The following is an 18226-nucleotide window of genomic DNA, read 5'->3' as shown; positions in this document are numbered from 1 at the left end:
GTAGGTGACACTTTACCCTGGAACTTCCATTACCCTGTCTATTCTTAAACAGGGGAAAACCAGTAGGTTGAGTGAATGAATTCTGGAAAGACTAATATATGCTCAAGGGACACTGTACTTTTAGGAATCAGAGAAAATTCAAAGGTGTATTAAGACATGGTCTTTGACTTCAGGAACACAAAAGCTAGCAAAAGATACATATCCCCAAATAATACAATACATTAATTCATACTATAACTGTGTTAGCCCTATGTAAGTTATATAAAATGCTATTGAGAGTAAAGGGAGAAACATTTTGACAGGCATAGCTTAATGGAGAAAGTAATACTTTACCCAGACCTCAAAAGAAAACTAGCATTGTCAATGACAGGGATAATGATTCAAGTGAAAATGACAGGAAAGTGTGAAAGAATAAGCATTATACAAACAGCAAATAATCTAGGTTGGAAAATGAAACCGATTTTGTGGGTCAAAGTGGAAAAGACCACAGAGGCACGTTATAGGCGATTTTAAATGCCCATCGCTGCAAGGAGTTTAGACTATTAACAAGGAAAGAGAAGAAACGAAACATGATCAAAAATTCACTTTAGGAAGATTTACAGTACAGCACTACAAAGAATGAACAGTAGTGGCAAAAATGAAATGGGGATTAAGTAACAGGCAAAACAGGGTAAGTAACAAGGCTGAAAGCCTAAACTAAAATGGTGAGGACAGTAAAAGGAAAGACGGAAAGGAAGCAGTTCAGTCAAAATGTAAGTTTAGGTTAGTTCCACTTGTTATACACAATCCTAGGTTATTCTGTTTCCTCTTTAACATTTATCACTATTGCAGTGATTTGTTCATTTTTTTCATCCCACTAGAACATGAGCTCTACGACAGCAAGGACAGTAAAAGCTTTATTTACTGCTATACTGGCACAGAGCATTCAAATAAATGCTGAATAAATCCAGAATACACTATTCCCTTAAAAAATACACACACACACACACACACACACACACACACATATATTTCTTTGAGGCAAATAAAAATGTTTACGATTCTCTAAATTTGGGACACTGCAAGTTTTTCCAGACCTAGAATTTAAGCCACTGTCAGATATAGATCTTGTTCCTCTCTAAATACATTACTAGCTGCCTCTAAGTAAGCTTGCTTTTCATTCTAATTCCAGAAGCAAACTGTTTGCCACTACCTGAAACCTTGTCCACACCAAACTTACAAAGCAAACACACACACACACACACACACAAAATCTGTAATTTTAATAAATACTAAAGTATGTATTAATTAAATGAACCAAGAAATATAGTTCATGCATAAAAATGGGCTTACAATACCTTAGGGGGATTAAATGGATATGTTTCTGGTATTTTAATCTCTAGTTGATATCTTCCTCCTAAAAAATGGGGAAAACAGAAAGTTAAGAATCTCGCTTGCCTCAAATATGTGAAGCCAAATACAGTGATAGAACTTTTCAAAACATATACTATTTTATATTCAATTACAATGGATTCACTTTAAAGTTGAAACCCAAAAAGGAAACAGACAAAATATTACTAGTTTTTAATTTAAAAGTCACCTAAAGCATACAGAATACCCACTTTATACAACTGATATTAGCTTATCAGTGACTAATCAGACTAGAGATGGATGAATACATTAAATCTATAGACAATCCAATGCCAAAGACTTCACTGGAACAATTACGGAGTACAGGTTCTATCTGCTTTTGCTTCCTTTAGTCCACACTGATAAAAGCTGCTAAATAAGACAAAAAAATGGAAAGAAAAAAGGAAAGAAGATAGGGAAGTATAAAGGCACAGAAGGTACAGAGAATAAAGATACACAGATTATGCCATAAACTGAAAAAATCTATATCAAGCTGGTTCTCTCAGATGTGAAACTGTCCCAAACTTTTATTTGGGACATAAAATGCCAATACTTCTTGTTAAAATTTAAAAATCAAAATTCAACAATAAGACAAGAGGTAGGCACAAAGACAAAAACCTACTCTCTTCCTCTAAATAGGTATATAAAATGCAAAACTTTACAAAAAGATTGTTCTAACCAGTAATATATACACAGTAGGCAACATACTGGTATGAAGTTATCTTGAGCAACTAGCAGCTAACAGGGTATTTTTTTAAAAAGTTTATCTAGCTTTCCATACTAAGATATTAAAAGGGAGGATAACTGCCCCTCAGGAAACTCTGAAGTGGGGGAGTCTTGCACTGGACTTCAGACTGGATTTGAGTCCAAACTCTAAAGTAACTTCTAATTCTAAAATTTTATGTTCCATTAACAGAGAGTATTTACCATTCCAAAATACAACAAACAAAACTGTGCCAGTGAAATAGTTATATATAAAACTACGTCTTGAATTTGCTTCAAAATAATCAAGCAAATTAGATCAAAGACTGGCCATGAATTGATAGTTATTAACGCTGGCTGATGAGTACATGGAAGTTTCATTATACTATTTGCCTTCTGTATGTATCTGAAATTTTCCATAATAAAAACTAACAAAATACAAATAGTAACTGTGCACTAGGAACACTATCGATTTCAAAATTCTATACACTCAATCCTCAGTATATCCTTCACTTCTTTCACTGTTAGGAATAAATGAATGCGGATCCGAGAATGAAAAGAGTAATTCACTTGGTACCACTTTCTTCACCCCTTTTTGGTTCCAATTCTTCTTTTCTTGCTTATTCTTTTTAATAGACTCTCAGACTGACTGGTATACAAGTAGAACTAGATGCCTGAAGCACAGAGCACGTGACAGCAGTGAAATAGGAAGTAAAGAAGCCAAAAAGAAACAAAAGAAAAAGAGCCAAGAGAAGAGGATCTCCGGAAATTTTTGTGTATACAGAGATAACTTTATGTTCAGAGTTATAAATGTTAGCTTCAAATGTAGGTATAATAAATTTGGCCTGAGTAATATGTACAGTCTTCTTTTTTCCTCCTATGAACTTTACTTTTTTCCATTAAATTTCAAATTATTGTCTCTATAACCTTTCATATAAGGTTCTTCCTTCTTGAATGTCCAAAACAATCTCTTAGGAGCAGTATGAGAGCCCTGAAATACTACAGAAATAATGCTGGACCCTGCTGCTGCCGCTAAGTCGCTTCAGTCGTGTCCGACTCTGTGCGACCCCATAGACGGCAGCCCACCAGGCTCCCCCGTCCCTGGGATTCTCCAGGCAAGAACACTGGAGTGGGTTGCCATTTCCTTCTCCAATGCCATGAAAGTGAGAAGTGAAAGTGAAGTCGCTCAGTCGTGTCCAACTCTTAGCGACCCCACGGACTGCAGCCCACCAGGCTCCTCCGTCTGTGGGATTTTCCGGACCCTAGAGTCCCCCAAATCCTATTTCTACTCCATATGCTGTTAGTATGCTCTGTCTTGCATTATTTGACAACTTCAATATATAATCACTACAGCATTAACCGCAACATTATTTGATATGTATCAGAACAACACAACTAAGAAGGCTTTATAATATTCAATAACTACATTACTATCATAACAGCTTTCACTATAAAATATTTACTTCTTGAACAACAGCTTTTAATATTAAACATCTATAATCTTTAAATTTAACTTAGTCCAAAGGGAAGCTGGGGTAGCAGTGAGATGTTTTTTTTTTTAAACATCAAGAATGACTCCGTAAATTTAAAACAGCTCTTAGGGAGAATGGCTCAAGAACTGAATTGTTCCTTTGCCACTGAGCCATTAAGGCAAAAGAAGAAAACTGAGGTAACATATACAATAACATGGTCATTTTAACTCAATCTGATTACTTTCTACACTATATAAAATAGCTGCCTGATTTCTTAATGATGGCTATTAACAATTTAACATTCCCATGTAAACTTTTGCCTTAGCTATTGAGATTAAAAAAAAAAAACCCTCAAAATTTATCAAGAGCCCTGAGATACACATTATCAAAATATTTTATTCCATTCATGTTGCAAAAAAAGGTATCTAAGCTAATGCCCTCAAATGATGCTTTTCTTAAACAAAATGAACTTCTCTTCAATAGTTTTATGAGAATACAATTTAAATTAATCTATTTCAAATACATATCCAAGAAGCATATTAAAACTAAAGTTATAAAACATTAATGTCTCAGTGGCAGCAACAGAAGAAATAAGCACTTAAAAATGATCAAGCTTGTTTCTAGCTAATGAATGTGGTATAGTTATAACTTAATCATCCTGCAAGTAAGTATGTATTGTCCAATTTTTAAAAACTTCATGTAACTTTATTAAGAGTTGCTAAGAAGGGAACAAACTCTCTGTCTAGTTCAGGAGCTCTCTTGTTTATAAATATCAATTTACTGGAAGAGCTGCAGGGTGATAATGCCCTACTATCTTTTAAAAACACATCTAAACAACCTAAAAAAAACTAACTCAAGAATATTTATAATGTATGCCTTCAGAAGAAGCTAGTATATCATAAATAACATATGCTACTAAGGACGAACTTGATTTTTGCAAGATAACTCAAGATCTCTTCTCCAACTAACAATTGTCAAAAGGACTTCAAGAATAGTCATTCATGAAAGAATCCAGATGAGGCCTGGCATATAGGAGGTACTATAAAATATTAAGTAAGTCTAGAAATGGCTCATATGAACTATAAAACAAAAAATAAAATTTTATCATTTCAGACTTGGTAGAATGTGCTAAGGATATTTTAGGGCCTTTAAAAATTCAAATGAAAACAGAAAAATAGTCTAGGACACTTAATTCTTCTGAAAAACTTTAAGTTATTGTTCATTACAGAATTATAGAACCACTACATTCAAAAGAGACATCATTGCCACTTCCAACAATCAATCAATCCTGTTTTATTCAAGAGCAGAAAGAGACTAGAAAAAAAGGCTTTAGAGTCAAAGGCTATTAGAGACTCAAATCCCAGCTGTGCAGCTTAGATGACTTAAACAGTTACTTAACTTTCTTGAGCTTAAGTTTCTTCATCTGTGAAACAGTGATAACCGTACTTACCTCATAAGATATATTTTAAGGACTGAATGAGAAAAGACACATAAACCTCAAAATAAGAACTCAATAAATGCTACTACAAACAATATTACATGACTTCTATCAAATATGTGAATGCCTATTATATGCAAGAATCTTGGCTATACCATATAAACTCAAATATATAATAATATTCACTACTGAAGATCTGCCTAATGAGTGAATAAAAAGCTTACAAAGCTTCTTTCTCTATCTTACCACCCCAGTTCCATGGTCTAAAGTATAAAGACTTAGTATGTCAACAGAGTTCAGGAAAGCTGCCTCCTTTCTTTTCTATATGCCTTGAAATGATCACTTAAAGCTTTCCTGAATAAAGAAAATTAAATATTTGGAATACAGCCTGTATAAAGACATATGAGTGAATCACACGCTAAATGACAAACAGGGAAGAGGAACTTTGCTTTAAAAAATAAACATAAGTCAGAAATTTAAGACAAAGTTTGTTACAGATACCATATGAAGGGTAACTGAGAGTTCGTGTAAGTTAAATGTTTAACATGCTAGTTGTAAATTTAATTTTACACTGTTAAATTCTAACATAATATTACCTGTAGCTAAGCTCTATTAAATCTGTTTTGGGAAAAGAAAAAAGTTAGCTAAAATTCAGTAAGAAAAATCAGTCTAGGTAAGTATCTAAATTTATTATTTAAAAACTGCTGTATATATCCTTAAGCCAAATGAAGTTACCTTCCACATAGCTTATAAATGCTTAAGATTATTCTGATTTAGTGTTTCAGATAAGTTCTAATACGCACAATATTTTGATACAGAAAAAAGTACTTGCCTTCATATGGTGTGTCTGGAGGTCCTGCTATTTCTCCTCTTAATTCTGTAAAATTCTCATCTACAAGATCTACTTTAATTTGATTTTTGCTCGTCTTAAAAATAAACAGAAAATAAATGTTAGTTATATCAGCAAGGAAAAAAAATCTATTTTTATTAAAGTATTACCTATAAAAATTTTTTGAAACCCGTTCTTTCATAAGCTTATCTACTCTAGTAAAAATAATATTCTGTAATTTTCAAGAATGTAATGAGCCAATGTGAAGAATACTTAAAACAAAAACACTAACAAAATTTAACTTCAATGTTTTTAATGACATTACGCCATTTTGAATAATAGTACAATGTCCTGTTGACTTTATTATAGGAATGTTTAGAGAAAACTAGCTAACACCTATTTTATACCTGCCAAATTCATGTGTATTAGATCCAAAGTGATAATTCTATTCATCTATAGACGAACACTGCCATTTGATACCCTGGGCTACATGGGTTAGAGATAAACAGAAAATTCAGGGTCATTATAACTCATTTAGGCTACACACTCTCATTTAAATTTCTAGATGCATAGGTTAACTGAAAATAATACACCATCAAGCAGGATGATGAAAGCCATGTCTAGTTAATCCCTTTCCAAACAATTTCCTGAAGCCTAAATGCCCACTAGAATCTTCCAATGCCTTCCTCAATCTGTTTTTTTGCTTAGTTTACTTCAATGGCAATTACTTTTCAAAACAGATTTTTGTATTATATTTATCTACATCTACTATATTTTGTACATTTCTCAAAGTACTGTCGTATCAATCTTATCACTTCAATCTCTCAATGATCTTTAACAATCCATTCTCATAGAGAATAATGATTGTGATTCAGAAAACCCTCCAGTGGGATTCACTTCAGTGGTCACATGTACTTGCTTGCAAATGGGCTCTCTACTTAGATTTTGTAACTTCACTAGTATCTGACTGGTCTATTCACCTAACACAACAATCCTCCCCTTTTCTCAATTTTTAAAACCATAATTCCTCAAATACAGGTTTTGTTTTCATTTTTTGGTTAGGATTTAAATATTTATCTACATTTAATTATTTTGTGGGGCTTCCCATATGGTAAAGAATCCACCTGCCAAGCAGGAGACTCGAGTTCAGTCCCTGGGTTGGGAAGAGTCCCTGGAGAAGGAAACAGCAACCCATTCCAGTATTCTTGCCTGGGAAATCTCATGGACAGAGGAGCCTGACGGGCTACAATCCCTGGGGTCGCTAAGAGTCAGGTACAACTTAGCAACTAAACAACAACTTACTTTGTACTTTACACTTTATACCTAAGTGACACATGTACTCTTACAAAAGAGAGCCCCATAAGATTTCAAAAGAAGATTTTTGCTTTTGAACATACCTCTTAATCTTGCTTACTAGATGGAAAAATGTAAGATTATTTTAAAGTCCTTAACTGCCACCATCCCAAAAGAAGATACCATCATTTTCACTTTTTCTAAACAATTTAGTATCGAATGTTAAGTATAGAAAAAATATAACTTTAAAACCCAAATTTTAAAGATTTTATGTGACTTTTATCTTATTTTTAATAAGAATATAGGATTAAAAATCTTAGTTTATGCATTTTAACTAAAATTAGATTCACAACCATTTCTGCATTTGAGATTAAAGTATTTCATATTTTTCTGAAGATAATTTTACCCCCAAATTAGATTTAATTATAAATATGCATAATAGGGAACTTCTTCCTATGCCCTAAAAAAAAAAAGTCATTATCATCTTTAATATCTGCAGAAGAGGATGAAATGTACAACTTTAGTAATGGTAAAATACTTTGTTGAGTAAGCACAGGAATGAAGAATGTTAAAATGAAAATCAGTGGTATTAGATGTTCATTAACCAATTTAAGAAGCCAAAAGTGTAACTTACAGAATCTATTTTTCTCCCCTAAGACTTCTAAGGAAAACAAAAGAGTAAATGGATCTTGCAAATCATGAATGCTTTCAAAGTTCTCTATAGCACCCCACAATATCTGCTTCCCCCAAAGAAGTAAGTAACCTTAAAACCGCAGGATACTAAAGGACACTAACAAATTAGAAAAGTTGCCCTGCAAATTGCCCCAATTGTCTGATCAGTAAAATGCTAAAGAATTATTAATTGTCATAGCTCTGTCCTTATTTCTGTCCTCATTGCCCCCCAAATTATAACTCAGAGAAAAATGGGTCTTATTTTTTTCACTCCAGGGAAAGAAAACTTTGTGTATAAAAATTTACTACAAAAGCTTAAGAAAATACATCACCATGATGAATCCCATTATAAAGAAGTATTCTGTTCTAGAGTCGGTTTTTCTGGAAAGTTAAAGATGAAGATTTTTCACAGCTTAATTTTTATATCATGCCAATTATTCTTTATTACATTCATACTCTAATGCAAACATCTAGTATTTCACAATCCAAAACTCCAAGACCACTGCCCACACAAGCTAACTTAAAATCCCACTTTAAGACTCAGAACTATATGGGAGAAAGAAAATAGCAAAATGACAGACAATATTTTTAAAAATCATAGCTTTTGGATTCAGACAGAAAGGAGTTAATTTCCAGTTCTGCCAGTTACTTATGATGCTAATTCAGGTAAGTCACTTACCATCTAACTCTCAATTTTATTATAAGATGAGAATATACTTCAGAATTAAATGAAAATTTCCTGGATAGAAGTAGCACACATACCCTTCCCCTAAAAATATTAATTACAAAAACCTTTGATTTCAAGCCCTGTATTATAAAATTTATTTCACAGGCCTGTTTTCAAACTAAGAATGGAAACTGTAATTTCTAAAAATAAAATTACGTGTTTCTAAATTTTAATGACCGAAACAACCAGAGAGGCTGAGGCTTTTGGATAAAACCTTAAAGAATGCTGCTATCATTATACATTTTTTCTGAGGACAGCTGGAAGGTGCTTTACTACACTTTCTTCTCCTAACTCATCTAAACATACAGTGGAGCCTCTAGTTGTCTTGATTTTTCTGACATTTCCTTGTGGCTCCAATACATTTCCAACACATAGAAGGAAAAGAGATGAAAAGAAGCCACAGCTCCTAATAAACAATTTTTAAATAAACTATTTTATTGATATAACATGCATGAAGTATGCAAAACAGTACATAATACTGAAGTTAATCTGATATATGAACGAACATTACTGATAATAAGCAACAGTGCAGAATTTAAAGCAATTCTGGTAGATTCTCAAAACCAAGTCTCTTGACGAACTGACATCATCAAAATCACAAAATTCTTTCAAATACTTCCTGGGATCTACTACATATTATATCTTAAATGTCAGTGAAACAACTAAGTAACAAAAACAAGCTCTTGCCCACTTGGAGCTTACATTCTCCTGTGAAAAACTAAAAACTGAAATATTTTATCACAAAAGCACAAAGTATAAAGCTACTTTTGTTTAACCTGTTTCAAACTCATTAGCTACCTGACTCTGAGCAAGTTAAATAACCACTCTGTACCTCAGTTTCATCCTCAGTCAACTGCAGATCATAACAGGACCTACCATATACAGTCATGGGGGAATTTAATGAATACAGTACTAATAATGCCAGCAAAACAGTAAATACTTAAATGTACAGTAGTCACTTAACACTGCAATATGTTGACTTTTGATGATGATGCTGGAGCAGAAAACTTTGAAACTGTACTTTAAAGGGATAATTTATCACATTAGCCACTCTTCTATTTATTCTGAGGAAAGTTTTCTAAAATACAATTTAAATCCAAATTCCAGATAAGCAAATATAATTCTAAATGACCCCTGAAGTTACTGATAATTCTCATATGCTATTTAAAAAAGTTAGTTTGTTCCCTAGACAAATCACAATTATCAAATTCAGGAACACTGCTTATTACTATCATGTAAATAAATGTAAAATTCAATGCTTCCTTATTTGTTGGAAATGAGGCTTAAAAGATTTAACAGTTGCCATTATTTTCTCATAATTTAATATAAATAACTTATGTTTTCCCTACTGTTCCAGGGCTCAAGAAAAAAGATTTCTACCTTCTAAGCAAACCTGAAGCTTAGGACATGTCATATTTCCAAAGCAGGGCTGATATGAAAACTGAGAGACTAGAAAAACTAAGAAACTAAGAAAAATGGGAAATTGAGGCCATGGGGATGCATTAGCGGTACTTACAAAAAACAAATTCTAGACGAGGGCTGTCCAACAGAAATAGAACATAAACCACAAATGTGGTTTTTCCAGTTTTTTTCAGTGACTGTATATTTTTAAATTGAGGTATACAGTTGGTTTACAATGTTGTGCTAGCTTCTGGTATACAGCAAAATCATCCAGCTATACATATATATTCTTTTTCATATTCTGTCCCATTGTGGCTTATTACAGGATATTTAACATAGTTATTACCTGTGTTAAATGGCAGGACCTTGTTTTATCTTTTTATATGCAGCAGCTTGTATCTACTAATCCCAAACTCCCAATTTATCAACCCCCAATTTTGATAACTGTAAGTTTGTACACTATGTCTGTAAGTCTGTTTTTATTTTGTAAATAAGTTCATTTGCTTTTTTTTTCTGGCCACGCCATGCATGTTGTGGGATCTTAGTTTCCCAATCAGGGACTGAACTTGGGTCTCCTCAATGAAAGCATAGAGTCCTAACCACTTGACCACTAGGGAATTCAGTATTTGTAACTTTTTTTTTTAGGTCCCACCTGTAAGTGGTATCAAATGATATTTCTCTGACTTCATTTAGTATGATTATCTCTAGGCCTATCCATGTTGCTGCAAATGGCACTGTTTCTTTTAAGGGCTGAGTAGTATTCCATCATGTGTGTGTATGTACACATATATGTGTCTCACATCTCTTTTATCCATTCATCTGTTGATGGACATCAAGGGCACTTCCAGGTCTTGCCTACTGTAAATACTGGGTTGGCTAAAAAATTCCTTCAGTTTTTAAGTAAAAATAAAAGACATTTTTCATCTTCACCAAGAACTTTATTGAACAACGCATTCACCATTTTGTTTCACTACCTTCTGCCATATTTCAGGCACCTTCATAATACCATCTTCCCAAAACTTTTTATCTTTTTGAACAAAGACTTCCAGGTGCTTTTTACAGTCTCAGGGAACTGTGACATTTATTAAGAGAATTTTGTAAAGACCAAAATAAATGGAGATCTGAAGGTGAAAGGTCTGGTGAAAATAACAGTTGAATCAGAACTTTCCAGCCAAGCTGTAACAGTCTTTGCCTGGTCAATAAAGAAACGGACAGTCTTGAGTTAGTCTGATGAAAGATTATGCATTTTCTGTTAACTAATTTCAGACACTTCTGTGGGGTGCTGGTTTCAGTTGGTCTCAATGGGAGAAGTACATGTTGGAATTAATCATTTGGTTCTCAAGAAGGAGCTCATAATAGAAGACTCCCTTTCCAATCCTACCATATACACCACCTTTGGATGAAGACTGGCCTTTAATGTGGTTGCTGGTGGTTCATTTCACCTGCCCCACAATCTATTTATGCTTCACATTATTGTACTGTATCCCCTTTTCACTACCCATCACAATTTGTTTCAAAAACAGAATGTTTTCCTCACAAGTAGAAAACTGCACGTGGAAATATGGTCAAGAAATTTATTTTTGCCTAACTTATGCTATACCCCAAACCAAAGTGATTAATACCATAACCAAGCTGTTGCTAATGATTTTTAATGCTTGATTTGGGTATTTTGAATATACTGGCTATCTCCAGCCTGGCATAATGTTGGTTATTCTCAATTAATACCTTGATTTGATTGCTATCAACTTCAACTGCTCTACCTGACCACTGAGCATTGGCCAGCAAGAAATCTCCAGCCAGAATCTTCACAAGCCACTTTTGACACATTTGATTAGTCACAGCACCTTCTCCATACACTGAACAAATCTTTTTTTCTTTCAGTTGCATTTTTACCTTTCTTGAAATAATAAAGCACAATATATTGAAAATGTTACTTTTTTCTTCCATCTTCAATATTAAAATGGCTACACAAAAATTCACCAATTTTTATTTTTTTTTTTTTTGTAATTTAAGATGGTATTTTTTTTTTATTTTTTTTTTTATTAAATTTTAAAATCTTTAATTCTTACATGTGTTCCCAAACATGAAACCCCCTCCCACCTCCCTCCCCATAACATCTCTGTGGGTGATCCCCATGCACCAGCCCCAAGCATGCTGTATCCTGCGTCAGACATAGACTGCCGATTCAATTCTTACATGATAGTATACATGATAGAATGCCATTCTCCCAAATCATCCCACCCTCTCCCTCTCTCTCTGAGTCCAAAAGTCCGTTATACACAGCTGTGTCTTTTTTCCTGTCTTGCATACAGGGTCGTCATTGCCATCTTTCTAAATTCCATATATATGTGTTAGTATACTGTATTGGTGTTTTTCTTTCTGGCTTACTTCACTCTGTATAATCGGCTCCAGTTTCATCCATCTCATCAGAACTGATTCAAATGAATTCTTTTTTTTAAATGCACACTGATATGACAACTGTCACAATACAATCTAAAATGTTTCAAATTAAAGACAACTAAGCGCTACTAAAGCCGTCTTACACAAAACCGAATCAAATTTCTGGCCAACCCAACAGTGCTGTTACCAACACTGGAGTGCATGGATCTTTTTGTATGATAGTTCTGTCTGGATATATGCCCAGGAATGGAATCACTAGATCATATGGCATCTCCATTTTCAATTTTTTAAGGAACCTCCATACTGTTTTCCATTGTGGCTGCATCAATTCACATTCGCACTAGTCATATAAGGGAGGGTTCCTTTTTCTCCACACCCTCTCCTACAAATTTATAATTTGTAGATTTTTAAATGATGGCCAGTTCTAACTGGTGTGAGGTTATACTTCAGTGTAGTTTTGGTTCGTATTTCTCTTAATAATTAACAATGCTGACCATTCCATGTGCCCACTGGTAATCTGTATGTTTTCTTTAGAGAAATGGCTACTTTAGGTTTTCTATCCATTTTTCAAAATTGGGTTTTTGTTGTTGTTGTTGTTAGTGAGCTGTTTGTATATTTTGGAAATTAAGCCCTTGTCAGCTCCATCATTTGCAAATATTTCCTCGTAGTCCATAGGTGGTTTTTTTGCTTTCTTTATGTTTTCTTTGCTATGTAACCTTATAAATTTGATCAGTTCCCACTTGTTTATTCTTGCTCTTATTTCTTTTGCCTTTGGGAGACTGACCTAAGAAAACACTGATATGATTTATGTCAGAGAATGTTTTACCGATGTTCTCTTCTAGTTTTATAGTATTGTGTCTTATATTTAAGTCTTTAAGCTATTTTGAGTTTATTTTTATGTATGGTATGAGAGTGTTCCATAAACCATTTTTAAATTTTGTAGTAATCACATTAACAAAAGTAAAAGTAAACAGGAGAAATTAACTTTAATATTTACTTCCAACATATTAAAAATTATCATTTTAACATGTCATTAAAATTTCGGAGACATTTCACATTTTATACTACTAAGTCTTCAAGATCCAGCGTCTAATTTACAATTACAAAACATTTCGATTTGGAACGGCCACACTTCAAGTGTTCCAAAGCCACATGTGACAGGCAGATTGACAGAAACAGGAAGTAAAATATTGGTTTCTGGGGAAGGACGGGGAAATGAGAAGAACCTATTAATGGGTAACGATTCTTTTGGGGGTGATGAGAATGTTCTGGAATTAGATACTGGTAATAGTTGCACAACCCTGTGAATATACTAAAAATCACTGAATTATTCAAAAGAGTAGTTTTTTTTTTTTTAATTTGAAGGAAAAATTGTCACACATAGCTAGTGGGTGCAGTATTGGACAGTGCAGCTCCAGAGAACCAGGAGGTAGTAGCCTCTCCAATTACAACAACAGCGTGCCATTAAAATTTTACTTTCTGGACTGTTGTCATCACACTTGACACAATCTAGATGCAGAATAATTAAGGTTCTGAACCTACTAGTTTCATGAATATTTACTGAGTACCCACTATCTGCAAAGCAAATAGGTACTGGTGGTAAAAGCATCAACAGCAATGTTCTCTAACATAACCTAAAGCCATAAACAAATTTTCATTCTAAGGTATTACACAGCAATTTAATTTTTTTAATATAATCACAACAGTAAAAGATGTTTATCAATTTTCACAATCCACAGTCAAAAAATAAATTATATAATTTTTAAAAGAAGTGTAGGATACTAAGAGAGTCATGAAGAAGATTCCCTGAGGAAACCATCATTAAAGATTAACTTAGGTAAGGCCAATGATAGCATTTCAGGCAGAAAGTTCATCCTGTAGAAAGAAAACAGAGGCAAAGGAGGACTTGGCATGTTTAGGAACTGAAAAGCCACCAACGTAACTAAAATACACAGAATAAAAAAGCAAGGGAAAGAAAGAGCAGAAACGAGGAAGGAAAAGTAGGCAATAGCCAGATTATGCAGGGTCATGAAGAACAGTGAGAAAAATGTGTTTGTGGCATGACAAACAGGTTTGAGTCTTTTAAAACAACTTGTCTGTATTGGGAGGGAAATGCCTGGAGAGAGATTAAAGCAGACACACAGAAAAAGGTTAGGAATCCAGTGAGAATTATTAGAAAGTTCACTGAGATGAAGAGAAGTAGCTGAATTAAGAGAGGCAGGAGATAAAATATATAGGATTTAGCTATTACATACTGCAAGTGTATGATCTTAAGGAAGGAAACAAGGATCGCTCTTATGGTTTTGATTTTCCACTGAGTGGATGGTAAAACAACTAAGATGAGGAAACATGAAATTGAGGGGTCAGAGAGAAAATTAAAAAGGGAAAGAGAGAAGAGAAAATAAAAGAATAGAGGAAAAGAGAAAATTAAAAAATTCCATTTTAAACATGTTGAAAAAAGATGTCTACAAAAATCCAAAATGTCAAGTAGACAGCTGAAAATTCAGAGTGATCTGGGCTGATGATATGGTAAGCAAGAGGAAAATTCAGGATCATCTGTTATCACTGGCACCAAAGAAAGAAAAATGTTTCAAAGAGTAGCTAACATTGCTGAGAGACTAATAATAATAATAGCTACTATACCTTATAAATTGTATCCTGATTTATATGTAATAATTCATTTAAACCTCATAATAATTTCATGGGTCTACCAATAAGGAAACTAAGACACAAAGAGATTACACAAAGCTAATAATCAGCAAAGCCTGGTTCCAAAAGTGACATAGGAGCCACGGCATATACTTTCTATTTCATTATCATCAATTACAGGATGCCCTGCTGTTTGCCAAAACAAAAAACAAAAAAAATTTACACTATGACACAGTTTTTATCATTTAGAATTTTTACTTTACACAAATCCAAAGAGACTTTAGATTTTACATACATCACTCTTAAGACTACATAAGGAAAAATAAGCAAACATTATTTTCTTTGCAGTGAAAGCCCTAAACATGTACACACACAATTCTGAAAACACACACAAGAAACTGGCAATGGGGGGTAGGAATCCCTTAGAGTAGGAAAACAAAGAACTATGAATCTGAGATAAATGAGAGGCTATGGTGCTTTTTGAAAACTATTTTAAAGACACATACATACAACTTTTGTTACAGAACACTTTTAAAAGCCTAATGGACAGCAACAGGAAGGTCTTTGCAAAGTGAAAAGATAAAAACACCCATTATACCTGGTCGTACATGAAAGGTGAGGGAGTGAAGGGCAATGATTAGAGAGAACTCTTCCAAACACTGACCATGAAGAGGGGAATGAGAAACAAAGTAGTTTGGACAGAGAAAGAGGGCAGAAGGTTGATTTTCTTCACAACACAGCCATTAGGCAGTATGTTTAAATGCTCATGGGATAGCTACGGTAGAGGGCTGAGAAATTAAAAATAAGGACGACAGGTAATGTAACGAAGAAGGTGGAATTGGCTAGAATGGGTAAAATCCTGAATGAGAATAATAAATATCCAAACTGAAAATCAACTACTCTTAAATCCAGAGACTGGAAGTTACAGGTTCAACCACTGGCCCCAAAACAGAGACAAATGGGCAAAAAAAGAGAATCAAACCAGAACAAAAGATCACAAGCATCTCTGCTTGAACCATTACCAAAGAATGAAAACCTAAATTATAGTTGACATTGCTGGCGGCACAGTGGGGCTAAGTTTGAGAGTGAAAAACTTCCAGAAGACACTTTTTTGAAGTTTTACCTCCAGGATTCCTATAAGGTTTTCTGAGAGAAGATCAGAGAAAACTCCTTTCAAGATTCTGGCAAGGGAAGGGAGAAAGAAGCCATTTTTCTCATTTAGAAATAAACCCAGAGTATTCGGTTCTTCCTAACAAGGCCTGCCCTCCTCAAGAGAAACTATTTTGCCAGCGCGTAACATCACCTGGGGTTTTAACAGATCCAACCCATCTGAGAGAGGGGCAATATCCTCCAGCCCCCTCTAGCTTGACACCTATAGCTACTACAGATAGTAAATACAGCCTAATTGCTAGCCAGATAAACATAAAAGCTCAGACTAAAGGCCTACTTACATAGTTCCTTTTATTAGATACACGTGCCTCACTTTCAAGAAGAAAATTACAAGGTATACTAAAACACAAAAAACACAGTTTAAAAAGGCTGAGCAAGCATCAGAACCAGACTCAGATATGGCAGAAGTGTGGGAATTAGACTTGAAATTTAAAACTATGATTAACATGCTAAGTGCTCTAAGAGAAAGAGCTGCTGCTGCTGCTAAGTCGCTTCAGTCGTGTCCGACTCTGTGTGACCCTATAGACGGCAGCCCATCAGGCTCCCCCGTCCCTGGGATTCTCCAGGCAAGAACACTGGAGTGGGTTGCCATTTCCTTCTCCAATGCATGAAAGTGAAAAGTGAAAGTGAAGTCGCTCAGTCATGTCCGACCCTTAGCGACCCCATGGACTGCAGCCTAGCAGGCTCCTCCGTCCATGGTATTTTCCAGTCAAGAGTACTGGAGTGGGTTGCCATTGCCTTCTCTGAGAAAGAGCTGACAACATCCAAAACAGATAGATAATGTAAAGAGACAGATGGAAACTCTAAGGATCAAAAGTAAATGCTAGAAATCAAAAACATTGTCTAACCAATAAAAAAATGCTTTTGATAAACTCGTTAGTACCTAAACATGGAGAAAGAATAAGTGAGCTAGAAGAAATGTCAATAAACCTCCAAAACTGAAATAAGAATTTTGGGAATACCAGATGGAGAAAAAAAGAAGAAATATTTGAAGCAATAATAACTGAGAATTCCCCTAAATTAATGACAGATACCAAATCACAGATTCAGGAAACAGAGTTCAAACCAAGCTAAATCTCCCCAAAATCGATACCGAAGTGTATTGTTGTTGTTGTTCAGTCGCTAAGTCGTGTCCAACTCTTTGAGACCCCATGGACTGTAGCCCACCAGGCTCCTCTGTCCATGGGATTTCCAAGGCAAGAATAACATTCAAACTGAAGAAAATCAAAACAAAGAAAACATCTTGAAAGAATCGAAAGGAAAAAAGGCACCTTGCCTACAGAGGACTGCTCTACATTAGACTTCTCTTTAGAATTCATGAAAACTACATGAAAACACTGATATATTTCAAATGTTAAAAAAAAAAAAGTCCCCTAAAATTCAGCACCCATTTATGATAAAAACTCTTCAAAAAATGGGCATAGAAGAAACCTACCTCAACATAATAAAGGCCCTATACAACGTACCCACAGCAAGCAAACATTATTCTCAACAGTGAAAAACTAAAAGCATTCCCTCTAAGATCAGGAACAAGACAAGGGTGTTGACTCTCACCACTATTATTCAACATAGGTTTGAAAGTCCTAGCTATGGCAATCAGAGAAGAAAAAGAATTAAAAAGAATCCAGATTGGAAAAGAACAAGTAAAATTCTCACTGTACACAGATGACATGATACTATACTTAGAACACCCTAAAGATACTATCACAAATTTATTAGAGAGCTAATCAGTGACTTTAGTAAAGTCACAGGTTACAAAATCAATACACAGAAAGCACTTGCATTTCTATACATTAACAATAAAAAATCAGAAAGAGAAATTAAGGAATAAATCCCATTTACCATCACAACAAAATGAACAAAATACCTAGGGATAAACCTACCTAATGAGACAAAAAAGTGCTCTATACAGAAAACTGTAAGACACTGATGAAAGAAATCAAAGATAACTTTAACAGGTGGAGATATTCCATGTTCCTGGGTAGGAAGAATCAATACTGTAAACATGACTATACTACCAAATGTAACCTACAGATTTAATGCAATCCCTATCAAACTACCAATAGCATTTTTCACAGAACCAG

At 34.3% G+C, this 18226-nt stretch overlaps 1 protein-coding gene across 4 annotated transcripts in view; it reads right to left on the bottom strand.

The window, feature by feature from the left end:
* The window catches only part of UBE2K (ubiquitin conjugating enzyme E2 K), a 69581-nt gene that overhangs the window by 25943 nt on the left and 25412 nt on the right, over positions 1-18226 (bottom strand). For 3 of the 4 annotated variants that reach the window (XM_068974825.1, XM_068974826.1, XM_068974828.1), the window contains exons 2-3: positions 5834-5927; positions 1338-1396 (exon numbers count right to left, since the gene is read on the bottom strand). The exons of the other annotated variant lie outside the window; for it this stretch is intronic. In XM_068974825.1, the coding sequence (XP_068830926.1) occupies positions 1338-1396; positions 5834-5927 (153 nt within the window). The remainder of the gene's footprint in view (positions 1-1337; positions 1397-5833; positions 5928-18226) is intronic. 4 annotated transcript variants of the gene reach the window in all.

Source organism: Capricornis sumatraensis, chromosome 7 (assembly GCF_032405125.1).
Source record: "Capricornis sumatraensis isolate serow.1 chromosome 7, serow.2, whole genome shotgun sequence".
In the NCBI taxonomy this organism is placed as follows: domain Eukaryota; kingdom Metazoa; phylum Chordata; class Mammalia; order Artiodactyla; family Bovidae; genus Capricornis; species Capricornis sumatraensis.
Note: the sequence above shows the minus strand (reverse complement) of the source record. Positions and strands in the feature narration are given on the sequence as shown.